This window comes from Capra hircus, chromosome 8 (assembly GCF_001704415.2).
Source record: "Capra hircus breed San Clemente chromosome 8, ASM170441v1, whole genome shotgun sequence".
Lineage (NCBI taxonomy): Eukaryota > Metazoa > Chordata > Mammalia > Artiodactyla > Bovidae > Capra > Capra hircus.
The window spans coordinates 109,729,674-109,752,801 of record NC_030815.1 but is presented as its reverse complement, the minus strand read 5'-3'; the positions used below and the strand labels follow the sequence as shown (position 1 = coordinate 109,752,801).

The window sequence follows — 23,128 nt, the reverse complement described above, 5'->3', positions numbered from 1 at the left end:
TTCAGCTAAATGTTACTTTCACTAGAAAGCAGTTTATGCTCCAAGCTAAATGACAGTTTTCCCAATTATACACTCTCATATACATTTGTATTTTTTCATAGCACACATCACAGTTTGTAATAATATATTTTATTTATGGTTAAATCATATATGGTGTATTCACTACATTGTCAGTTTCATATCAGTTTTGTTCACCATTTTACACGTTTAGCTTGAAAATTAGTCCATAGTATGAGCGCAGCCGTGAAATTAAAAGACGCCTGCTCCTTGGAAGGAAAGTTACGACCAACCTAGACAGCATATTCAAAAGCAGAGACATTACTTTGCCAACAAAGGTCTGTCTAGTCAAGGCTATGGTTTTTCCTGCGGTCATGTATGGATGTGAGAGTTGGACTGTGAAGAACGCTGAGCACCGAAGAATTGATGCTTTTGAACTGTGGTGTTGGAGAAGACTCTTGAGAGTCCCTTGGACTGCAAGGAGATCCAACCAGTCCATCCTAAAGGAGATCAGTCCTGGGATTTCTTTGGAAGGAATAATGCTAAAGCTGAAACTCCAGTACTTTGGCCACCTCATGCGAAGAGTTGACTCATTGGAAAAGACTCTGCTGCTGGGAGGGATTGCGGGCAGGAGGAGAAGGGGACGACCGAGGATGAGATGGCTGGATGGCATCACCGACTCGATGGACGTGAGTCTGAGTGAACTCTGGGAGTTGGTGATGGACAGGGAGGCCTGGCGTGCTGTGGTTCATGGAGTTGCAAAGAGTCGGACACGACTGAGCGACTGAACTGAACTGAACTGAAGTATTACTAACTTTTTGTTGGATGAATGACCAAACAAACGGGAAAACTTACAGAGGAAAGATGAGTGTCAGTCCTGGATGACAGAAAACGCCTCATCTTGTTGAGGTGGTTTAAATTGCTCCCTAGTTCATCTGTGGTACCAGGAAGCAGTCTACACCGCTGGTTCCCATTTCTGATTTTCCTCATGGCAGTGGGGTAGCTCTCTTAAATGTCACGTAAATCCCAACCTATTTTTGCTCAGGAGATAGTTTAAGGCAAAAGAAATCCTTTTCATGGTTATGATTTCTAAAGGCTAGTAATAAGACATAAATGATTTCTCTGTTTGGAAGTATAATAAAAGTGGAATCTAACATGAGAGTATAGATACTCCGTATGACACTGTCGTTTAGTACAAAATCAGTCTTTGCTTTTGTCTCAAATTTTGAAGACTTTTTATCCCCAGCAGTGTCCTGGTACACAAGATTGCCCTCTGGTGGCCACTTGCTGCGTTTTCACAGGCCTTACTCCCCCTACGCCCCTCATCTCACCTATACCTTATATTTTAGATTGAATTAGATTTTTTAAAGTAACATTTTTGTGATAAAATATATTGAGAAAAATATTTTAGAAAGCAATATGTATCAGAAGTCTCAAGAATACTTCCCTGATTAAGTAGTTCTTTTTCCCAGAATCAATTTTTGGGAAATAATTCAAAATTCATAAAAAGCTTTATGTTCAAAGATGCTCACCACAGTGGCAGTTATAATTCTAAGAAATTAGACAACTTTACTTCTAACAACAGAAAATGAAGCAAATCCAATACACTATAAGAGCACAGGAAATGAAATCTTGACTTACCTTGGACTGATGGCTTAGTCTTCTCCCTTAGGAGTTTGGTATTATAGCAGTAACTGCCTAATGGTGTGTTATGAAGCTTCAGTGCAGTATGTTTATACAGAGCCTGGCTCATTACAAGCAACAATAAGTGGGCTTCCCAGGTGGCTCAGTGGTGAAGAATCTGCTTGTAATTCAGGAGACTCGGGTTCAGTCCCTGGGTCAGAAAGACCCCCTGGAGAAGGAAATGGCGGCACACTCAGTATTCTTGCCTGGAGAGTCCCATGGACAGAGGAGCCTGGTGGGCCACAGTCCCGAGGGTCCCAGAGAGTCGGACAGCAACGTGAGAGGGAGAACGAAGCAGGACATCCAGTTACATGTGCCTTTTTTAGCTTGTGAAAAAGCAAAACCCAAAACTGCTCTATATAAAAGAGAGATTCAAGGAAAAGTATTCAAAATCTTAATAACAGATTGCTTCGATAACTTCTTTTGTCTTCTTTTATGTTCTCCTGTATTTTTATAGATTTTCTTTCTTCAACACGTATTTCCCTTAAAGTGGAGGTGGGTGGACTGTTATTTTTTAGCTGAAATTTTATGCTCACGTGGGCTTCCCTGGTGGCTCAGCTGGTAGAGAATCCGCCTGCCATGCGGGAGACCTGGGTTCCATCCCTGGGTTGGGAAGATCCCCTGGAGAAGGGAAAGGCCACCCACTCCAGTATCCTGGCCTGGAGAATCCCATGGCCTCTGTAGTCCATGGGGTCGCTAAGAGTCAGACACGACTGAGCAACTTTGACTTCACTTATGTCCACATAGTATATACTTCTTTTTGAGAATTTAAGGTGCCTTCGTGTATTCATAGTGTCACGTGGTGAATACCTTGACCTCAGCAGCTTGGCGGACTTGAACACTCCTCCATCACTCAGTGACCTTCTTCACTTTAGAATATCACCCATCCCCCCCCCCACTTTTTTCCATGATCAGTTCTGCTAGGTCTCCTTTTTAGCTGTAAGCACTGGGTTGCCTCAGAGGTTTGTCTTGACACATTCGTCTTCTGCATTTATGCTGTCCCTACGTGATCTCATTCAGTCCTTTGAATTTAGATGCCATCTGCAAGTGTTCTGATTACCAGATTTCCATTTCTCCCTTGATCGCTACATGCAAAGGTCTAACAGTGCGCTTGACATCTCCACTTGAACGCTCTATGTGGCGTTGTAGCCCTAACGCATCCAAAACAACTCTTTGTTTTACTCTATAAGCTAAGCCTGCTTTGCCCCTAGTGTTCTTCCTTTGGTGACTGGCACCACACGAGTCCCATTTGCTTTTCCTTTCTGTAAATATCCGGGGCTTCCCAGGTGGCACTAGTGGTAAAAAGCCTATTTACCAGTGCTGGAGACATGAGGGGTGCGGGTTCAACCTCTTGAGTCAGGAAGACTCCCTGGAGGAGGGCATGGCCACCCACTTCAGGATTCTTGCCTGGAGAATGGACAGAGGTGCCTGGAGAGCTTCAGTCCATGGGATCACCAAGTAGTGAACACGACCGAAGCGACTCAGCATGTGCGCGTGCGTTGTAAATATCCAGTCCGCCAGCAAGTTCTGCTCAGCCTGCCATTCAGCGTGACCTTCTTTGCCGTCCTCCTTGTCTAAGCAACTGTCACCTCTTGGAACTGTTTTCACCGTCTCTTATCTGATCATGCTGCCCCTTTTCTTGTCCTGACCCTCTGAGCCCCTCTCTACCACAGTCCAGTCTCCACATAACAACCAGAATGATCTTTTAAAAATGTAAAACCAGATCATGTCGTTCCCATGCTCAAACCTCCAAAGACTTCCCATCCCTCTTCGAATAAAATTCAAACTGCCGTCCATAACTAGGTTTTCCTGGCCTCTGGCTTTCTCTCGGGTCTTACGGTGATTCTGCTACCCGCTGCCTTGTTTCCTTAGGCTGTCCTCCTTTCTGTTTAACAGGATCAAGTTTGCCTTCTGCTCAACAGAGAAGATTAGGCATTTAAAAAAAACAGAGCGAAGTGACTTGCTGCCTTTCTGACAGGTTATATGTGAACTAGAGATAGTGAAATAAAGAAAGAAAAGGCTTCTTACAGGTGGTGATTTATGTTTTCAAAGGTTTGTCACTGACTTTGGTTGGAAAGGAACCCTGCATTCTTTGCTTTGGCCAGTTGTTTTCTTGGTCACCCCCACCAGACTCTCTTGCTGCTGAGCTGAGGAGCATGAGGTCATCTTCAGGAGACTCGTTCCCTCTTTCTTTGCTCCTTTGGCTCTTTCAGCAAAGAAAATGTGAATTTAACAGAGTATTGTTAGATTTTGGAGGTTGCAGGCAAAGGATAATGAACAAAGTTACATTTCAGCTAATTCTCATAATATATCATTTATCATAATTGAAAGAGTCTCAAGTTTCAGGTTTTAAAAGGAATTTAGATTTCATCCGGTTCAACTTTCCTAATTTACAGATGAGGAATTTGAAGCTTAAAGAGAAAACACTATATCCTATGGAGTAGTTTTTCACTCGCCGAAATATTTACATATATTAAGTCATTGGGCAGGGAGTTATTATTCCATTTTACAGATTAAAAAAGTGAAACTCAGAGAAGCTATTCGCTGAAGGTCACTCAGAGAAGCTTCCTTGGCGGCTCAGCTGGTAAAGAATCCACCTGCACTGCAGGAGACCTGGGTTCAATCCCTAGGTTGGGAAGATCCCCTGGAGAAGGAAACAGCTACCCACTCCAGGATTCTGGCCTGGAGAGTTCCATGGACTGTATAGTCCATTGTGTCACAAAGAGCTGGACACAACTGAGCAACGTTCAATTTCACTCAGAGAAGCTATTTGTTGAAGAGGTTCAGCTGAGGATAGAACTCATATCATCTGACATGAAATCATGATAATGATAAATACATATCATTTTTCTTATGCTATGTTGCCTCCCAAAGAGGATTTGTAAGCTGGTAGAAAAGCAGATTCATAGTATTAGTTCCTAGTATAAATGGATTTTAAAGTTATCTTTATTTTTATTATAAAAATCAGTCTTTAATTTTGTACATGAAATGCTTTTTAAGTTGCATGCTAAAGTCTTTGACTATGTGGATCACAACAAACTTCTTCAAGAGATGGGAAAATTCTTCAAGAGATGGGAATACCAGACCACCTTACCTGTCTCCTGAGAAATCTGTATGCAGGTCAAGAAGCAACAGTTAGAACTGGACATGGAACAACGGACTGGTTCCAAATTGGGAAAGGCTGTACATCAAGGCTGCTTATTTAACATATGCAGAGCACATTGTGAAAAATGCCAGGCTGGATGAAGCACAAGCTGGAGTCTAAATTGCCAGGAGAAATACCAGTAACCTCAGATACGCAGATGATACAACCCTTATGACAGAAAGTAAAGAGGAACTAAAGAGCTTTAAGTGAAAGAGGAGGGTGAAAATGCTGGCCTAAAACTCAGCATTCAAAAAACGAAGATCACGACATCCAGTCCCATCCCTTCATAGATGGCAAATAGATGGGGAAACAATGGAAACAGTGACAGACTTTATTTTCTTGGGCTCCAAAACCACTGCAGATGGTGACTGCAGCCATGAAATTAAAAGACGCTTGCTCCTTGGAAGAAAAGCTGTGACCAAACTAGACAGCGTATTAAAAAGCAGAGACATTACTTTGCCAACAAAGGTCTGTCTAGTCAAAGCTATGGTTTTTCCAGTAGTCATGTATGGATGTGAGAGGTGGACCATAAAGAAAGTTGAGTGCCGAAGAACTGATGCTTTTGAACTGTGGTGTTGGAGAAGACTCTTGAGAAACCCTTGACTGCAAGGAGATCCAACCAGTCCGTCCTAAAGGAAATCAGTCCTGAATATTCATTGGAAGGACTGATGGTGAAGCTGAAGCTCCAATACTTTGGCCACCTGATGTGAAGAACTGACTCACTGGAAAAGACCCTGATTTGGGGAAAGATTGAAGTCAGGAGGAAAAGGGGATGACAGAGGATGAGATGGTTGGATGGCATCACTGACTTGATGTACTTGAGTTTCAGCAAGCTCTGGGAGCTGGTGATGGACAGGGAGGCCTGGTGTGCTGCAGTCCATGGGGTCGCAAAGAGTTGGACACGACTGAGTGACTGAACTGAACTCAGTTCTTGAAATATTTTATAACATGCATGTGATATACTTTACAATGTATTAATTTTATAATCAGAAAAATTTAAGATATTAAAAATAATAGTGATAAGTGCATAGTAGAAACAATTTGAAAGTTAAAGGGGAAAGAACACTCACCTGACGGTCGCCCCTCACATCTGCGGTGAGCATTCTGGAGTATCCATGTTTGATCTGTCCGTATTAATTTTGTTTATTCTGTAGCTGTGTTCTAGGTGCATGTTATTTTTAAACAGTATAGACTGATGAGTTTTCAAAAACCAGTGAATTCTATTGTTATACTTGTTTTCATCCTTACTTTTGAGATAACATACTCACCATGTAGAGTTATTTTTTTCTTATTAACTTCTCATTGCATCTTATGGCATAAAACAAATCAAAATAAAAAATTTTTTTGGCGAAAATGTAAAATGCTCTAAAATAAATGGTTTAGGAGAGTGAAACTGTATTGTGATAAGCAGAAAGACAGATGCTTGGGGTCTTTTCTAGAATAGTAGAAAGTCCCAAAATAATAAGCATGTAGATCTAATAACATTATAGGAGCAAAATATTATATATGTATAATTATTTCCATTGAACATTTTTAATATGGAGAGAGCAGGTAGACAGATTTTATACATAAAGCAAGTTTTGTATTTGCCAGCCTGCAGAACAATTTGACCTTTCACATTATTTTATTTTTACAACAGATATGTACCGTTTCCTAGTATGTATTTTTCAGCTATCTTTATCTTCACGAAGATACATAGCTAAAGAGGGATCAGGATACAATAGATCTGGGAAGAAATCAGTACCTGAAGTGTTCATCACTATACGAGGATATACTACTTTGCTGCCTATATGAAATGTATCATTCACAGTATCATATCTTAAATATTATATGATTAAAAGTGATATTTACATGCAAATGTGATTTAAGGATTAAGTGTTTATATAAATTTTTAAAAAATGTCTTTCTAAATAAGTTCATGAAGTTTCAAAGAACTTTGCTGTAATTGCTCAAGAGTTGAGAGTTGACATGTGCGTTAATAATTGTAGGTATGTTAATCATTCTTATAGTTTTTCAAATCTTATTCCAGTTGTCAGATCATTTTATTACACAATCTCATTCTGTCTCTTCTTTTTTGTAAATATTTCACTAGTAAGGAAGAGGAATCAAATAAAATTATTTATGATGGTTTTAGCATTGAACTGTAGTTAGCTTAGCATGTACATGTTTCATTGTCTTCCTAGATTTCTATATAGACTTGACTCATTTCTGTGATAGTAGTTCTGAGTGTCTCTTTGAATGTAAATTATACTACATGGTTTCGTTCCGTTTGTAGTCATTATGCTCCTTCAATGCCCGTCAAATGTCCTTCCTAATAGGGGACCAAAGGATATTATTAAGACACACAGAACTTTGCTTGCCTCCTTCCTTTTCATTCCATCACTGTTTACATTTTTATTTTAAACTTTAAAATATGAAGCCATACGGAGCATTATATAACGAATGCTCATGTACCCCCACCTAGGACTGTTAGCGCTGTGGCATTTCTGCGTAACAGAAGCTTTCAGATGGAGTCGGAGCCCTTCTGCTTGTTTTCTTCCCTCCCTCTACAGAGACAAACAGAGCATGGAACTTGCCTGTGCTCTCTCAGTCTGTAGTTAGTGTCTGTTGCATTTGAATGTATCCCTCTGCCTAGGGTATCATGTATCCATTTGCTTAGTATTGTTTAGTGTGGCTTTTAAGTTTTCACTTCAGTCAGTCGGTCAAGGGCCTTCCCTGGCAGCACAGTGGCCGAGGCTGCAGGCTCGGTGCTTCCAGAGCAGGGGAGGCAGACCTGACCCCTGGCTGGGGAGCGAAGATCCCACGTTCCTTGCAATTTGCCAAAAAAATTTTTATTTTTTAAATTTTTTTGCAGAGGAATAAGATGTTGAGTTGAGAGGAAAAATCTCTGAACATAGAATTAATTACAAAGCATAAACCACTCTTTTAAATGAGGGTAATATGGATATTTTAGATAAACGCAGCTAAGAAAACTCAAGGCATAAGAAGGAATTGTGAGAAATAAAGATAGAATTAATATATACTGTTTTCATATATTTAGGTCAAGGGAGGAGTGATTATAGTTCATATGCTCTGAGGTTCTTCCTGTGGGGGGGAAAGTTATTGGTTAATTTTGGACTTAGGTTATTTTATACATTTTTATTTTGTTATTTTTTAAATTTATTTTAATTGGAGGCTAATTACAGTATTGTAGTGATTTTGCCATACATTGACATGAATCCGCCACGGGTGTACATGTGTTCCCCATCCTGACCCTCCCTCCCACCTCCCTCCCCATCCCATCCCTCAGGGTCATCCCAGTGCACCGGCCCTGAGCTCCCTGTCTCATGCAGCGAACCTGGACTGACGATCTGTTTCACATATGATAATTTTTTAAATCAATTAATTTGTACAAAGTTAATTAAGCACTCCTTTTTTATGTATTATTCTGCAGTTTGCTTTTTTCAACGTGATGTTTGTAGGATTTATGTGTATTCATACATACAGGCCTAGTTTACTTATTTAGCTACAGAATCGCAACCAAGAAAATAGCACAGTTTATCTGTTCTTCTTTTGATAGATCTTTAGGTTGCTTTTTTTTTTCTTTGCAAGTTGTTGGCCTGCTTTCGGTAGGTAGTCAGTTAGTCAACAAGGGCTTACTACAGCTCTAGCCATATGCTCAGCCTTTCCCTAAAGAGTTTACATTCTAGCAGGGGACCGGAACTGTAGGCCTGTTCAGTGTAGAAGTGAGATGGGACAGAAGCTGAATGCTGCAGCCTGTGTTGCGTGACTTTTTCTGGTTTCCTCTTGAGGTTTTTTTGGTTTGCAGGTACATATAATTTATTTAAAGTTACCATGCTTTTGGAGTACATCTTTAACTTCTTAAAATGATTTGCTTCTTTTAGGTACTTGTTTCAATTGCCAGAATAACAGCAAAGGGGATCACTGTGAAGAATGCATAGAAGGATTTTATCAGAGTCCTGATGGCTCGAAAGAATGTCTTCGCTGCCCTTGTTCAGCAGTGACATCTACAGGCAGTTGTATCATAAGTAAGGCCTTTCTCTAAATACTCATTTTTAAGGAAAAATCAGTGAGTCAGTGATCAGTAGGTAGAAAGTTCTAGATGCTGTAGGTGAAAGGGAGTTATAAAAACAGTAAAGCTTTGCAGTAGATGCATTTGTGAAATGAGACACAAAGGAGGGATGAGGAAGTTGTTAAAACTGTATTTTATCCTGTCTTACATGATTAAAGAGGAAGAAATAAAAGAATTATGAGTGCCTCTCCATCTCAGTTACTCAGATTCTTTAGATAAGGACACTTCTTTTGTTCTCTACCTAAATAGGTTTTCTGGACAATTGATAAATAAGGTGTAAATTGTTAGTTTGGATTCCATGTGTTTCTTAAGTTTGAGAGGAGATAATAGGCGGGGGCTGTAAAATGTTTTTTTGTGTGTGTGTGTCGGCGGGTGGGGGGAGGTTAGTAGTAGTTTTGCATTTTGAAGCAACTTGAAAGTGTACTAAACCATGTTGGTGTTCTTGCTGTTTTAGAGCTGGGTGAATCGGCACCTGAATGTGTCCAGTGTAAAGATGGTTACACGGGCCAGAACTGCAATGAATGTAACAACGGCTACTATAATTCTGACAGCATCTGCGTGGAGTGCCAGTGCCACGGCCACGTGGACCCGGTTAAGACTCCAAAGATCTGTGAGCCCGAGAGCGGGGAGTGCATCAGCTGCCTCCACAACACCACTGGGTTCCGGTGTGAAAACTGCCTGGAAGGTTACGATCGAGACCTTGAGGGAAACTGCATCAAGAAAGGTAAAGCTCCACCTGAGGGTGCAAACTTAATATCTTAACTTAGCAATGAAAATGTCAGGACAGCTACTTTTAGCTTTGTAAAAGCTTCCAGTCCCACCAGAGAAGTTTTTTGGGGAAATAGATTTTGGTAGAGATTTGCCCAAAGAGATTCCCTTCGATTCCCGCTGCTCTGCTGAGACTCCAGAGTTAACTCCAGAAATGTGAGGAAGTCGTTGCAGTGTTCCCACATCCTCTCTTCATCTGTTTTTATTTTAATAATTTAAAAGTCCTGTCATTTCTTTTATCTTTCGCTTTCTGTATTCTCATCACTACCAGTGATCATCAAAGATCTTTTTAAGTAGAAGCCTATAACCTGGCTAGAAGTTAGCTGAGAAATAAGAATTTATTCCAGCTTCTGTCCTAACTTTGAGCCTAAGTTTTCCCACCTGTTGGAGGAAATAGTAAAAATATTCCTTCATTTTTGAAAGAAAAAATTTACTCGTGGCAAAATGTTTCTTACAGGGAATTTCAGTAAGGGTTCAGATAAAAATTCATGACTGGAAATTCAGGATGAGTTGGGGATATTCAGACTTTCTTAGCTCTTCTATAAACTGTCCTTTGACATTCTGACAGAAGCCGAATCCTGGGCTGATACAGTCGCCCTGTGGCAAGAGTTAGTCTTCTACCATTTTCTTGATATCCTTATTCTGCTGTGATCAAGGCTCAATCACTCAGATTGGACCCTGTCCCTAGTCCAGAGAGCCTGTCGCTCAGTTCTCTTCCCCACTGGAGGCATATGCCTTGTCCGTATTTAGCTGACCAGACTATGGTGACTTTTCTCATTAGCTATTAGGGAATGCAAAACGCCTCTTTTTAGGGTGGATTGATGTGGCTGGCTGTGGTGATGAATTGTAATGACAATAGGGATCGTTTTATCGAGTGCCTAGTATGTGCCAAGCACTATGGACATTAAATGTAATGATGTTGTATACTCTATTTAATCCTTCCCAAGGACTCCGTAAAATCGATATCATTATTCCCATTTCATAGGTGAGGAATCTCAGTTTTAAGAAGATTCACTCACTTACTTATTGCTACACAGTTCTACTTGATCCCCAAACTTCTGGTATTTCTCCTGAGCTATGCTGCATTGGAAGCACAAAGTATAGTACCTTAGTTGTGAAATAACTATCATCTACATAAAGGAAAAATCACTGTGCTGGCAATGGCTGTTTTCTCTCTCAGCTGATGTCAACTATGGCCATTTAAATTGTGTTTTTCAGAAGCAACTAGAAATGCAATTTTCCCTATTTTGTTTTTGCCCCCATTAAAGAGAATTTTACCTTTGTGAAGTGCCATCAGACATGCGGAACTTATTTTAGTTCAAACGAGTATTAGCTATCCCTTTCACTTTTAACGAAGTGATTTAGAAGTCACTAGTGACATACTTACTACCTTTTCAGGAATTTGTATGAGTCTATTCAAGAGTACAGGAGGATGGAAAACTCCAACATTAGAATTTTCCCAGAGATTTCAGCATGGATATCATATGCATTTTGGATAACAGCCATGGGTGTAAGATCTAGTTTCTAGGCCCCGATTCTTTCCCCTGTATTTCTTTAGAAAGTATTCGTTAACTTGCCTTTCTTTGAAGCAGAGTATCATGCCAACATCCATATCAATTTCCACTCCCATGTGTATTTCTTTTATTGTTTCTTAAAACAAGATATTTTGTCTTTTACATTTCATTCTCTGTTTTTATTTTCAGAAGTTATTGTTCCAACACCTGAAGGTTCTACCATTTTGGTTTCCAATGCCTCTTTGACCACATCAGTGCCCACCCCTGTTATAAATAGTACCTTTACCCCTACAACCCCGCAGACTATCTTTTCAGTAAGCTCTGCAGAAAACAGCACGTCAGCCTTAGCTGACGTATCATGGACCCAATTTAACATCATCATTTTGACAGTCATCATCATTGTGGTGGTGCTGCTGATGGGGTTTGTGGGGGCTGTGTACATGTACCGGGAGTACCAAAACCGGAAACTCAACGCCCCCTTTTGGACCATCGAGCTGAAAGAAGACAACATCAGTTTCAGCAGCTACCACGACAGCATCCCCAACGCCGATGTGTCAGGGCTGCTGGAGGATGACGGCAGCGAAGTGGCCCCCAACGGGCAGCTGACCCTGACGACACCAGTGCATAACTACAAAGCCTGAGGGGGAGCCGGAGCTGTTCTCCTGGACTTTAAGGCCACAGTGCTTACTGAGACAGCATCATCCTCTGCGCCACAGCCTGGGTAGAGTCACTGAGATGAGAAAGCAAAGGCATATAGTGCGTCGGAAATTTTCAGGTACAAACGTGTAACGTACTTAGCCTGTTACTTTTAGTTTTCCCATGAAGACCCGAAGCAGTCACTGACAATAAGGACTTGAAGTAAAGTATATTTTTGTACCAAACCACATGGGAGGGTGGAAGGCTGGACCTCTCAGTGCAGCCCCAATCCGCTTTGACCTCCAGACAGATTCCTGGGGGAATGTTCACCATCAGTGGAAACAGGATGATGCGTGTGGAGGGGGAAAGGACTGCCAGAAGACTTTAGCTCCATTCCTGATAGAGGACGGCCAGGAAGGATATTCATTTTACTGGACTAAAAGACATCCTTGAGGAAAAGCTGATATTTGGGCTGTGTCATAATACCCAATCTTGATTGTTTCTATAATTGGGGCAGTAAAGTCCCAAGAAGATCTTTAGAAGGGTTTGATTTTTCTTTCCAGAGTTTTTGCTCAATAATAAGATTAAAGCACAGAATAAGCTTCTAATGGTAGAGAGAGGAAGGCAATGTCTGGGAAAGCAGAAAGCTGATGATTCTCCTTAGGGCCTCAGTGTAAATGATAAATTGTTTTAAAATAAGGAATATTCCTGCCCCTAGAGAAATAAGGTGTATATAGTTAATGTAGAATATCTGGTCAGCATTGTATTTGTATCTATTTGTAAAAAAAATCATGTCTTATTTTATCATCTAGAATTTATTTGTATAGCAGTTAATGGCATTGTAAAAAGAAAATATGGGGTTAAAATACTGTAAAATAGATGGCAATATTGCTAGAGCTGGGACTCTGGTGAGCATCAGTCATTTTTAGTCCCTCTTTGGACATTGTTGAAATTTATAAGAGGTTGGATGTTTCTAATTTTTCCCTTTTTCAGTCTAAAAGTAGAGTTCTATCGTCTTTGACTTCCTATAGATTCAAGCAATAGATTTTGAAGACAATGATTGTTAAGCTGGGACACAAGGCTGCATCCTCCAAACTACTCACCTGTTTAGACATTAGCTTCTCTATATTTTACATAGATTAAAGTAGAACACATGCTTGTTAAAAAGTTTTTTTAAGTAAAAATCGTCTTCCAAAGGAAGAAATGTTTTAGCTCCAAAAAAAAAAAGCCATCATATCACTTGGGATCCCCTGTGAAATATCATCCCTGTGAAATATTTATATTCTCTCCCACCCCCAAATGCTTCCTACATTTGAGTGTAGCCTGCCGCCCACATGCCACGGGGCGTGTACCGTCCCTCTGCAGTGCTGTGGTTCCTGATCTTCTCGTCTGGCTAGAGGCTGGCTCTGTAGTTGAGTGGGGATACTTAGTCATTGCATTTAGATGCAGCTTTTCCTCTGAGGCCATCTCTACCTTTGCTCTCCTTTAATGACGATGTTGACAGAGTGTAGATTAAGCAAAGCCAGGAAAATCAGCCAGAAGTCAAATATAGATATTTATAGGAGGAAGAACAAACTGTCAAGTAGTTACAAAAAAAAAAAAGGGGGGGCAAAAATTAAACCTAGGGAACCCTGCCAAGTTGATCACCTGCCTAACTTCTCCAGAGAAAAACCCGGAATTTGGTCATCCCTCTGCAGTTGGAGATGGTGCTCTGGAGGATGTACAGGCAGATAATCTGCTTCTAGTAACGGAGAGGCTCTGGATATCTGGCCATTTCTCATGAAAGTAGAGATTACATTAAAATTAGATAATGTTTCTATAGCCCTTTGCAGTTTGCAAGGCATCTTTCTGTACCTGTGTCCTTTGTTCCTCACCATGGGCCTTTGAGGAAGTAATTGCTGTTCCCAGTTTATCGGTGAGGTTAAACGTCTTGTTCAAGGCTGCACCATATATCATTAGGCTTGGAATCAGGACTCCCAACTCAGAAGCACATGTTTTTTTCAGCTGAATGCTTGTGCAGAAATGACCCAGCTGCAGACATTGGAAGGCTGGGAGGAAGAATCCCATCTGTGAACGTTTCTGATTTTTGTAAATACAAGGTACAATCCAGGGCTATATAGCCACGAAGGACTTTGCAGAAAGAACACAGGAGGATTACTCTCTGAAGCCAGTGTTGGTGATAAGAAAATTAAAATACCAGTCTGTGCTTCATAAAAGGAAACTGATCTTTCCAAGCAGGGAAAGAAAACCCGATTTCCCCAGCAGCTGCCACATATGCGTGTAGAGACTGTTCCAAGGAATTGTGTAAAGTGACTTATGCCTTTTCCCCAGATTATCATGACCTCAAAGCCAGGGATTGAGGATGGTGGGAAATGAGCGTTTGTTCAACAGAAGTTAACACAGTAAAGAAAGAAAGAGTTTGTTGGGGCCTAAGAGCCAAAGCTGAATGAGCAGTCCAGATTCTGGCTGTGTAGACATTCCTTGAAACACGTTAAAAGGAATTGCAAAAAATTGAATCACAGAGAACGTTTACCTTTAAATATTTATGAACAGAGGCTAGGCCATGTTCTTAATTTATCCTGGTGGAAGAAAATTAAGGTCTTAAAATCTATTTTAAATAATATTCTTTAGCGTTCTGTGCTTCTGCTGGTGGAGGTAATTTTGCTCTAAAGTAGAAATCCTTCATGAAGTGATCTAACACCAAAATCACACTAGGAAATTGGCATGGAACGCGTAACACAGCAATCATTCCTCTAGAAGTATGATCCCCACCTACTATGGTGTTTAGCACCAGGATCCCATGTGTCCTTTAGAAAGACTAACAGTGTCTAAGAAGTAGGAATGTGTTTATTTTCAAATGCAGTAAGACTAGTGTGACTCTCATGGATGAGGGGCAGATACTGCTACTGGATGAAACTCCATCCTCATTAATTCATTGCAGTAAGCCCTTAGGCGTTTCTGGCAGTCAGATGCCCTAGGTGGTGTTGTGAAGTTTGTCTGTCTTCCTTCACTTTCCCCTCACTTTCCCCTCCCTACCACCGTCCTCTAGCTCCCAGAGGTGTCTTACTAATAGAATTTCTCTAGTTACAGAGAAAAATGATGATTAAAAACTAGGCCTCATTTATACTAAGGTCCTGTGGACGTAATGTGTTACTCGTAGGGATACCTGAATTTGAAGAATGGGCAGAGCTGACACGGAATGGGAGGAGAGAGGTTTGGTGGGGGGAGGATTTGTTGAAGCATCACATTGTATGTCTGTGCTCGCGCCCCAATATTCCCGGGAGACTGACCGTCCAGGCAGCGCTCACTGACCCTGCAGCTCACTGCGGTCCGCTGAGTGCCTGGAGGACGTGTAGCCCCTCTTGTGCTGCTCTGGAGCCAGAGAGCTGGAGCGACAGTCCTTCCTGGCAGCCCTAGTTTGGACTGCATTATTAAATCATTCACTTTGGTCCTGTATTTTTTTTGTAGGACATATGGTCAATATAGCACCTCTGATTATGAACATTCCCTGGTTCTTATATTTTGAGGTATGTGGGAAGGAGTTCAATTTATATATCACAAGGAAAGAAAGCTCCCACAAAAGTTTCTGAAAAGTAAAAAGCAACCCAAGGTAACCCGCTAGAGCAAAGGAAGCACCTCTGGCCTCATCGACGAGGAGCCTTGGTCTGTTGTGATCGTCTTGATAGGAGTTTGGGAGCTGAAATGAGTTTGATGTGTGCAGGGCAGTGACAGAAGGTTAGTATACTCAACCTTGAGCCAGTGACTATGCCAAGGGACGAAGCAGGAAGAACGCACTGATTCACCTGAAGAAATCAAATGATACCACATGAACTAGAAAGGCTATGGATCACCAGAATGTCAGCGGTCAAATGATGCTTTTTCAGAGGCCACTGGGAACCTTCATCATGCATCTGCAGTAACCGCACCAGCAGCTCTGGAACGTGAGACCAGGCCTGAGGTCTGCGCTGGCCTGAGAGCTGACCAATTTAAAGCGACGCCATCACGCTAGGCACAAGCACTCTGTAACACGCTAAATTTCCGCCCGAGTGATTGGGAGTGTTTCTGAAACATTAAAATCGTATTTATGTCACTAAAATTCTAACGCACATCTGAAAAACATGTCTCATTCATATGCTGTACTAGGCTTCATAATGCATTTCTAAATTTGTGTATGATTTGAATATAAGAAAGAATTTATACAAGAGTGTTATTTAAAATTATTAAAAAATAAATGTATATAATTTGTACCTGTTGTAGATTTGCTGTTTTACTTTTTTATGTGGTCACAGGTGTTGGAAGTCTTTTAATATGTGTCACAGATCACTTATTTTCAAACTGCTTCATGAAAATCTTTGTATCCTGCATTTATTGACCATGCTTTCTGTTTCAAGAAGTTCCCTTAAAGAATGTGTTCCACTTAGGGGAAAAAACTGCCACACGAAGAATATTCCCCCTCTCAAAACAAAACACCCTGAAGCAAAAATCATATATTAACATATAATCTTGTTTAATAATTGTCCCCTATGAGATCCACTGGACTTCCCTGGTAGCTCAGACGGTAAAGCATCTGCCTACAATGAGGGAGACTGGGTTCAGTCCCTGGGTCCGGAAGATCCTCTGGAGAAGGAAATGGCAAAGCACTCCAGTACTCTTGCCTGGAAAATTCCATGGACGGAGGAGCGTGGTAGGGTACAGTCCATGGGGTCGCAAAGAGTCGGACACGACTGAGTGACGTCACTTTCTTTCTTTCTTTCTATGAGATCCTTTGGGCACCCCTGATGGCTCAGTTGGTTAAGAATCCGCCTGCAGTGCAGGAGACCCCAGTTCAATTCCTGGGTCGAGAAGAACCACTGGAGAAGGGATAGACTACCCACTCTACTGTTCTTGGGTTTCCCTTGCGGCTCAGCTGCTAGAGAATCTGCCTGCCATGTGGGGGACCTGGGTTCAATCCCTGGGTTGGGAAGATCCCGTGGAGAAGGGAAAGGCTATGCACTCTATTCTGGCCTGGAGAATTCCATGGACTGTATAGTCCATGGGATCACAAAGAGTCAGACATGACTGGGCAACTTTAACTTCACTTCGATCTCCGCTCCAGATAAGGAAGCGTCTTAACCCTTCCTTATGCTCGCTACCAACTGAATTAAAATAATGTACAATTTCCTGTATTCACCAGGTTATATGATGTCTTTTTCCCTTTGCTGGTACTGTCTCTTCTATCTATAACATCTTGGAAAATGTTTATTCATTCTTTGCAACCCCTTGATAAAAGAGGGTTGATAAATCCTTGACATACACCCCCGTTTGCCTAAAGAATATCTCTCCTATTGCAGATATTTTATTAAAAATACTTGTTATGTTATGTCTTCCTTGGTAAACTGCAATCCTTGAAGCCAGGAGCGCGTGTTCTTTCGTCTCTAGTATCTGGCACAGTGCTGGCATACCGTGGGTGCTCAGGAAATGGCGGGTTAGAACAGAAGGTACTTGACAGGTGCAGTGGCTGCTCTGGACTTATTTGGTGAAGTAGTATAAGCAGCTTTGTGTTCAGCGGGTACGACAGTATGTCTTATTTAATAGAGATGTCAGCATACGTGATTCAGAGGGTCTGAGAAACTCTTGAAACTGGACACGAGTGTGAAATGCTTACTTGTGAACATAAACCATTTTTATGTGCCTTTTCTTTTTTTCCTGGAGAAAAGGTCCATACTCTTAATCAATGGCACCCACTCCAGTGTTCTTGCCTGGAAAATCCCATGGACGGAGGAGCCTGGTGGGCTGCAGTCCATGGGCTCGCTAAGAGTCGGACATGACTGAGCGACTTCACTTTCACTTTTCACTTTCATGCACTGGAGAAGGAAATGGCAACCCGCTCCAGTGTTCTTGCCTGGAGAATCCCAGGGACGGGGGGGCCTGGTGGGCTGCCGTCTATGGGGTCGCACAGAGTCAGACATGACAGAAGCGACTTAGCAGCAGCAGCAGAGGATCTGTGACCCCCAAAAGACTGACAGCTGCTCGGACGGGGACCCTTTCTATGTTTCAGCCACAGTCCTCTCGCCCACTGAATGTAAAGCAGTTCAGCCTTGATTCAAGGAATCTACTTCCAGAAATCCCTCATAAGAAAAGAACCTCAAAAGCAGAAATTTTTGTGTGGGAAAAAAATCTTCCCCCGAGTTGTATATAAAGTTAAAAAAGTGGAGACAAACGTTAGATGTTCAGCCGTAGACATGGCGTAGAGCATGCACTGTAAATTAACATTTGGTCATTAAGCATAAGGAAGAATGATTAAAACCAGAATCAAAACAGTGAAACAATAGACTATTTTGAAAATGTGCGTGCAATTCTACTCCTGGTATACAGTTTAGAGAAACTCACGAATATGTACCAGGACCCACGTTTCAGACGCTTCACTGCAGCATCATCTGTCATAGCAAAATAACTGGAAGCATCCCAGTTGCCTGTCAGTAGGAGGATGGATCAGCTGTGGCCTATCCGTATACTTTGAATAGAACTTTATACAAAGGTCAAAAATGAATGAAAGAGTCGGACATGACTGAGTGACTGAACTGAACTGAACTGATCCATACACTTTGAATAGAATTTTATACAGTGGTCAAAAATGAATGAATTACAGCTATCTGCATCAGTATGGATGAGTCTCAAGACATAATGTCAAGCGAAAAAAGCTAGGCATAGAAGACATACAATATGATTTCTTATGTATAATGACCAAAAATGGAAAATGTAATAAGTTGCTTAAAAAGACATTCTACAGGAAAACTCTAAAGAGAAAGGAACAATGAATACTGATGATAATAACGATGATGGATATCATCACATTATCTGGTCAGTTTGAGAGCTGGGACTGTCTTCATTTTTTAATGCCACTGCCAAGCACAGTCCTGGCCCCAGAAAGTGCTCAACAAATGTGAGTGAATGAGTGAATGATGGGCTCTGCTATACTGCAGTGCTTACACTGGTAAATAATGGTAAAGGCATGTAAGAACTGCAAAGAAGGCTTTCAAGTAAAGCAAGTCTAAACCAGGAACCGAATAGACCGCGATCTGGGGCAGCACCAGGTCGCTTGTAAACAGGGATGTTTCTGAGCGGCGCTGGGAACAGACAGCGCAGAATCCCCTCCAGTGGAGCGGCGCCGACGAAGCCCACTCCTCAGTGCACGGAGGCCTTGCCCACAGACAGGACTGTGTGCCCTCACACACGCGCTGACTGGGCAGGAAGCAATCTGAGTCTATGTGGATGCTTTTGGTGTCCTCCCCATTCTGCCTTTATTTTCTGAAGCTTGCAGAACCGAGAGGCTATCTCTCAGCTTTATAATTCCCCCCAAATATTTCCCAAATGAGCCATTGTTATCTCTAATCACCAAGGCCAGGGGATTATCCAATTTCATCTGAAGAAGCTGCTTCTGGCAAGAGATGAGATTCTTCCAGGCAAGGATAGGGACATTAATGATTGTCTGTGAAGATTCTGTTTTAGTTGAGGTAATAATTAGGGGGCAGTTAAGCAACCTGTGTAGACTCCAATGGGCCATGAATCCCCAAAGGAATTGTCTGAAATGGAGAGGGCTTTATATTCCAGAGCAAGGATCAGAGTTTGGTTAGCAGTTATGTTTTGAATTTCCTCCAGTTAAAATGGAAAGGAAGCAGATATATTAACAGATATTGGTCCTGGGTAAAGAATGAACTTCATTTACTTATAATTTGTACCTCACATTTTTGTATTAAAAGACAGAGGTCATTAAGCCACTGAACTAAGGATGAAAGGACCAGTATAGTATACCAAAGAGGAGGAGGAGGACATTAGTGAAATTAGGCTAAGACTACACGAGCATCTCTGCCAAAGCCTCTGACTGTGTGGATCACAACAAACTGTGGAAAATTCTGAGAGAGATGGGAATGCCAGACCACCTGACCTGCCTCTTGAGAAACCTGTATTCAGGCCAGGAAGCAACAGTTAGAACTAGACATGGAACAACAGACTAGTTCCAAATAGGAAGAGGAGTACATCAAGGCTGTATATTGTCACCCTGTTTACTTAACTTATATGCAGAGTACATCATGAGAAATGCTGGACTGGAAGAAGCACAGGCTGGAATCAAGATTGCTGGGAGAAATATCAATAATCTCAGATATGCAGATGACACCACCCTTATGGCAGAAAGTGAAGAGGAACTAAAAAGCCTCTTGATGAAAGTGAAAGAGGAGAGTGAAAAGTTGGCTTAAAGCTCAACATTCAGAAAACTAAGATCATGGCATCTGGTCCCATCACTTCATGGCAAATAGATGGGGAAACAGTGGAAACAGTGGCTGACTTTATTTTTCTGGGCTCCAAAATCACTGCAGATGGTGACTGCAGCCATGAAATTAAAAGATGCTTACTCCTTGGAAGGAAAGTTATGACCAACCTAGACAGCATATTAAAAAGCAGAGACATTACTTTGTCAACAAAGGTCCGTCTAGTCAAGGCTATGGTTTTTCCAGTGGTCATGTATGGATGTGAGAGCTGGGCTATAAAGAAAGCTGAGTGCTGAAGAATTCATGCTTTTGAACTGTGGTGTTGGAGAAGACTCTTAAGAATCCCCTGGACTGCAAGGAGATCCAACCAGTCCATCCTAAAGAGATCAGTCCTGGGTGTTCATTGGAAGGACTGATGTTGAAGCTGAAACTCCAATATTTTGGCCACCTCATGCGAGGAGTTGACTAATTAGAAAAGACCCTGATGCTGGGAGGGATTGGGGGCAGGAGGAGAAGGGGACAACAGAGGATGAGATGGTTAGATGGCATCACTTACTCAATGGACATGAGTTTGGGTAGACTCCAGGAGTTGGTGATGGACAGGAAGGCCTGGCATGCTGCAGTCCATGGGGTCGCAAAGAGTTGGACACAACTGAACGACTGAACTGAACATTAGCAACTGACACCTAATTTAGCTTACTTTCCCAGCAATCAATGACATAGATTACTTGTTCAGTCATGTCCTACTCTGTGACCCCATGGACTGCAACACGCCAGGTTTCTCTGTCCTCCATTGTCTTCCAGCGCTTGCTCAAATTCATGTCCATTGAGTAAGTGATGCTATCACCTGTCTCATTTTCTGCCACCCCCTTCTCCTCCCACCCTCAATCTTCTGCAGCATCAGGGTCCTTTCCAATGAGTTGGCTCTTCACATCAGGTGGCCCAAGTATTGGAGCTTCAGCTTCAGCATCAGTCCTTCCAATGAATATTCAGGACTGATTTCCTTCTCTATGTACCAACTCTCACATCTGTACATGACTACATAGCTTTGACCATACAGATTACTTGGCTATTACTAATGAATGGACACATCTTGGAATATCAGCAGAAAAGCTCTTTAACAATACAAAGAGCATCAGCTTTGGAAGAAGAGAGGATTCCAGTGTGAGCTCCAGGGTAGTGCCTTGGGCAGGTTAACAGAGGGCCCCTAGTCCTTCTGTCCTCTCTGGAGAAGAGTAATGATGCTGACCCCTTAGGGCCGCACTGAGGATGCAGGGAAGCACCCCAGTGCGTGCCATGTCTATAATGAGTGCTGGGTCCTATCCTCTCTCCCTTTTATTTAGGAGGCCTTCAATTAAGGCAGTACCCCCCTCCCCCCAAAGGCAGTGTTCTTCTTTCTCCGTTGAGTAGTACCAGGTGGCTTGTTCTCTGATCAGAAAACCAACCCCTAGCCCAGTATTGGAGGAAGCCACTCCTAGGTTTTAGGTATCTTTGGAACGAAAGGAGATACTTCTCTCAGCTGAATCGCTGCTGTTTCTGCGCTGTGGTGGGTGACCCGGGACTGGGACGGTGTGCGCCGGGGGCTGGAGGAGGCAGCGTGGCATCCCGCAGCGTTCCTGTGCTTCTACGGGGATTCACGGGTCGGTGGGTTTGCCTATGGGGAAGGGATGGGAAGTGAGTGCTGGGGAGTGAGGAGAGCTCAGGCCTTGGAGTCTGCTCTGATTTTACACAGTGAACCAGGGCAGGCCATGGATCCCACCAGTTCTCAGTATTTCCATCGATACATCCAAGAGATTGAGTTCAGTGGTTTCTGTGAGAGCCTTTTTTCACTCCTGTATTCTGTTAGACAGAGAAAAAAGTGTTTGGGACCAGGTCACTAATTCTTATAAAGATTTATAATTCGTTCTTTCACCAACACTTATTAAACACCTATTATTTGCCGTGCACTATAAGAGATCTTTAAAATCCCCCTTCTCTGGAGGGTCTTCCCAGCCCAGAGACTGAGCCCAGGTCTCCTGCACTGCAGAGTAGTTGGACAAAAAAAGGGGACTCTAAATTGGAAAGGAAGAAGTAAAACTGTCACCATCTGCAGATGACATGATGTTTCACATAGAAAATTCTAACGACACCACTAAAAACCTACTGGAGCTCATCAGTGAGTTCAGTGAAGTTGCAAGATACAAAATAAAGACGCAGAAATCCCTTGCAGTTTCTATACAGTAACAGTGAACTGTCAGAGAAATTCAGAAAACAAGCCCATTTACAGTCACACCAAAAAGAGTAAAGTACGCTGGAATGAGTCTAAATATGGAGGAAAATACCTGTAATCAGAAAACTATAAGACCCTCTGGAGCAGGAAATGGCAGCCCACTCCAGTATTCTTCCGTGGAGAATCCCAGGGACAGAGGAGCCTGGCGGCTACAGTCCATGGGGTAGCAAAGAGTCGGACATGACTGAGCAAGTAAGCACAATAATAGACCTTAGGATATAGAATGCAAAGTTCCCATTTTCAAAGGAAGCCAGGCACAAAAAGTGTACATATTATAATGCCTGGTACATGAGGCTTTAGAGAAGGCAAATCTTTAATGCTAGAAAGCAGATCATGGTTTCCTACATAAGAAAACAAACTTATGGTTTCCTTAGGGGAGAGAGAGGGGGGAGGGCCAAATTAGGACTATGGGATTAACACATTCAGACTAAAATACAGAAAATAGATAAGCAGCAAGGACCTACTGTATGTCACAGGGACTTACACCCAGTATCTTGTAACAACCTGTAAAGGGGTATAATCTGAAAAAAAAAACAACAGAAATGAATCACTATGTTGTACACCTGAAACTAACTCAACACTGTAAATTGACTATACTTCAAAAAAAAAAGATAAAAGATTAAAAGATTAAGTTCTTCATTCCCATAACCACATTACCAGGGTTCAATAGCCACACGTGGCCAGCGGCTGCTCCGTCGGACAGTGCTAATTCAGAACATTTCCATCATCTGAGTTCTTTTGCAGAGCACTGTTCTAGACCTTGGCTGTGGCGGTGGTTACCTGGGCATATCCATTTGC

General features: G+C 42.0%; 1 protein-coding gene across 1 annotated transcript in view; it reads left to right on the top strand.

Moving 5' to 3' along the window:
• The window catches only part of MEGF9 (multiple EGF like domains 9), an 81,144-nt gene extending 65,082 nt beyond the window's left edge, over window positions 1-16,062 (top strand). Inside the window, exons 4-6 of the mRNA XM_018052699.1 lie at window positions 8,710-8,853; window positions 9,352-9,621; window positions 11,369-16,062. Of these exons, the coding sequence (XP_017908188.1) occupies window positions 8,710-8,853; window positions 9,352-9,621; window positions 11,369-11,820 (866 nt within the window). The 3' untranslated portion in view covers window positions 11,821-16,062. The remainder of the gene's footprint in view (window positions 1-8,709; window positions 8,854-9,351; window positions 9,622-11,368) is intronic.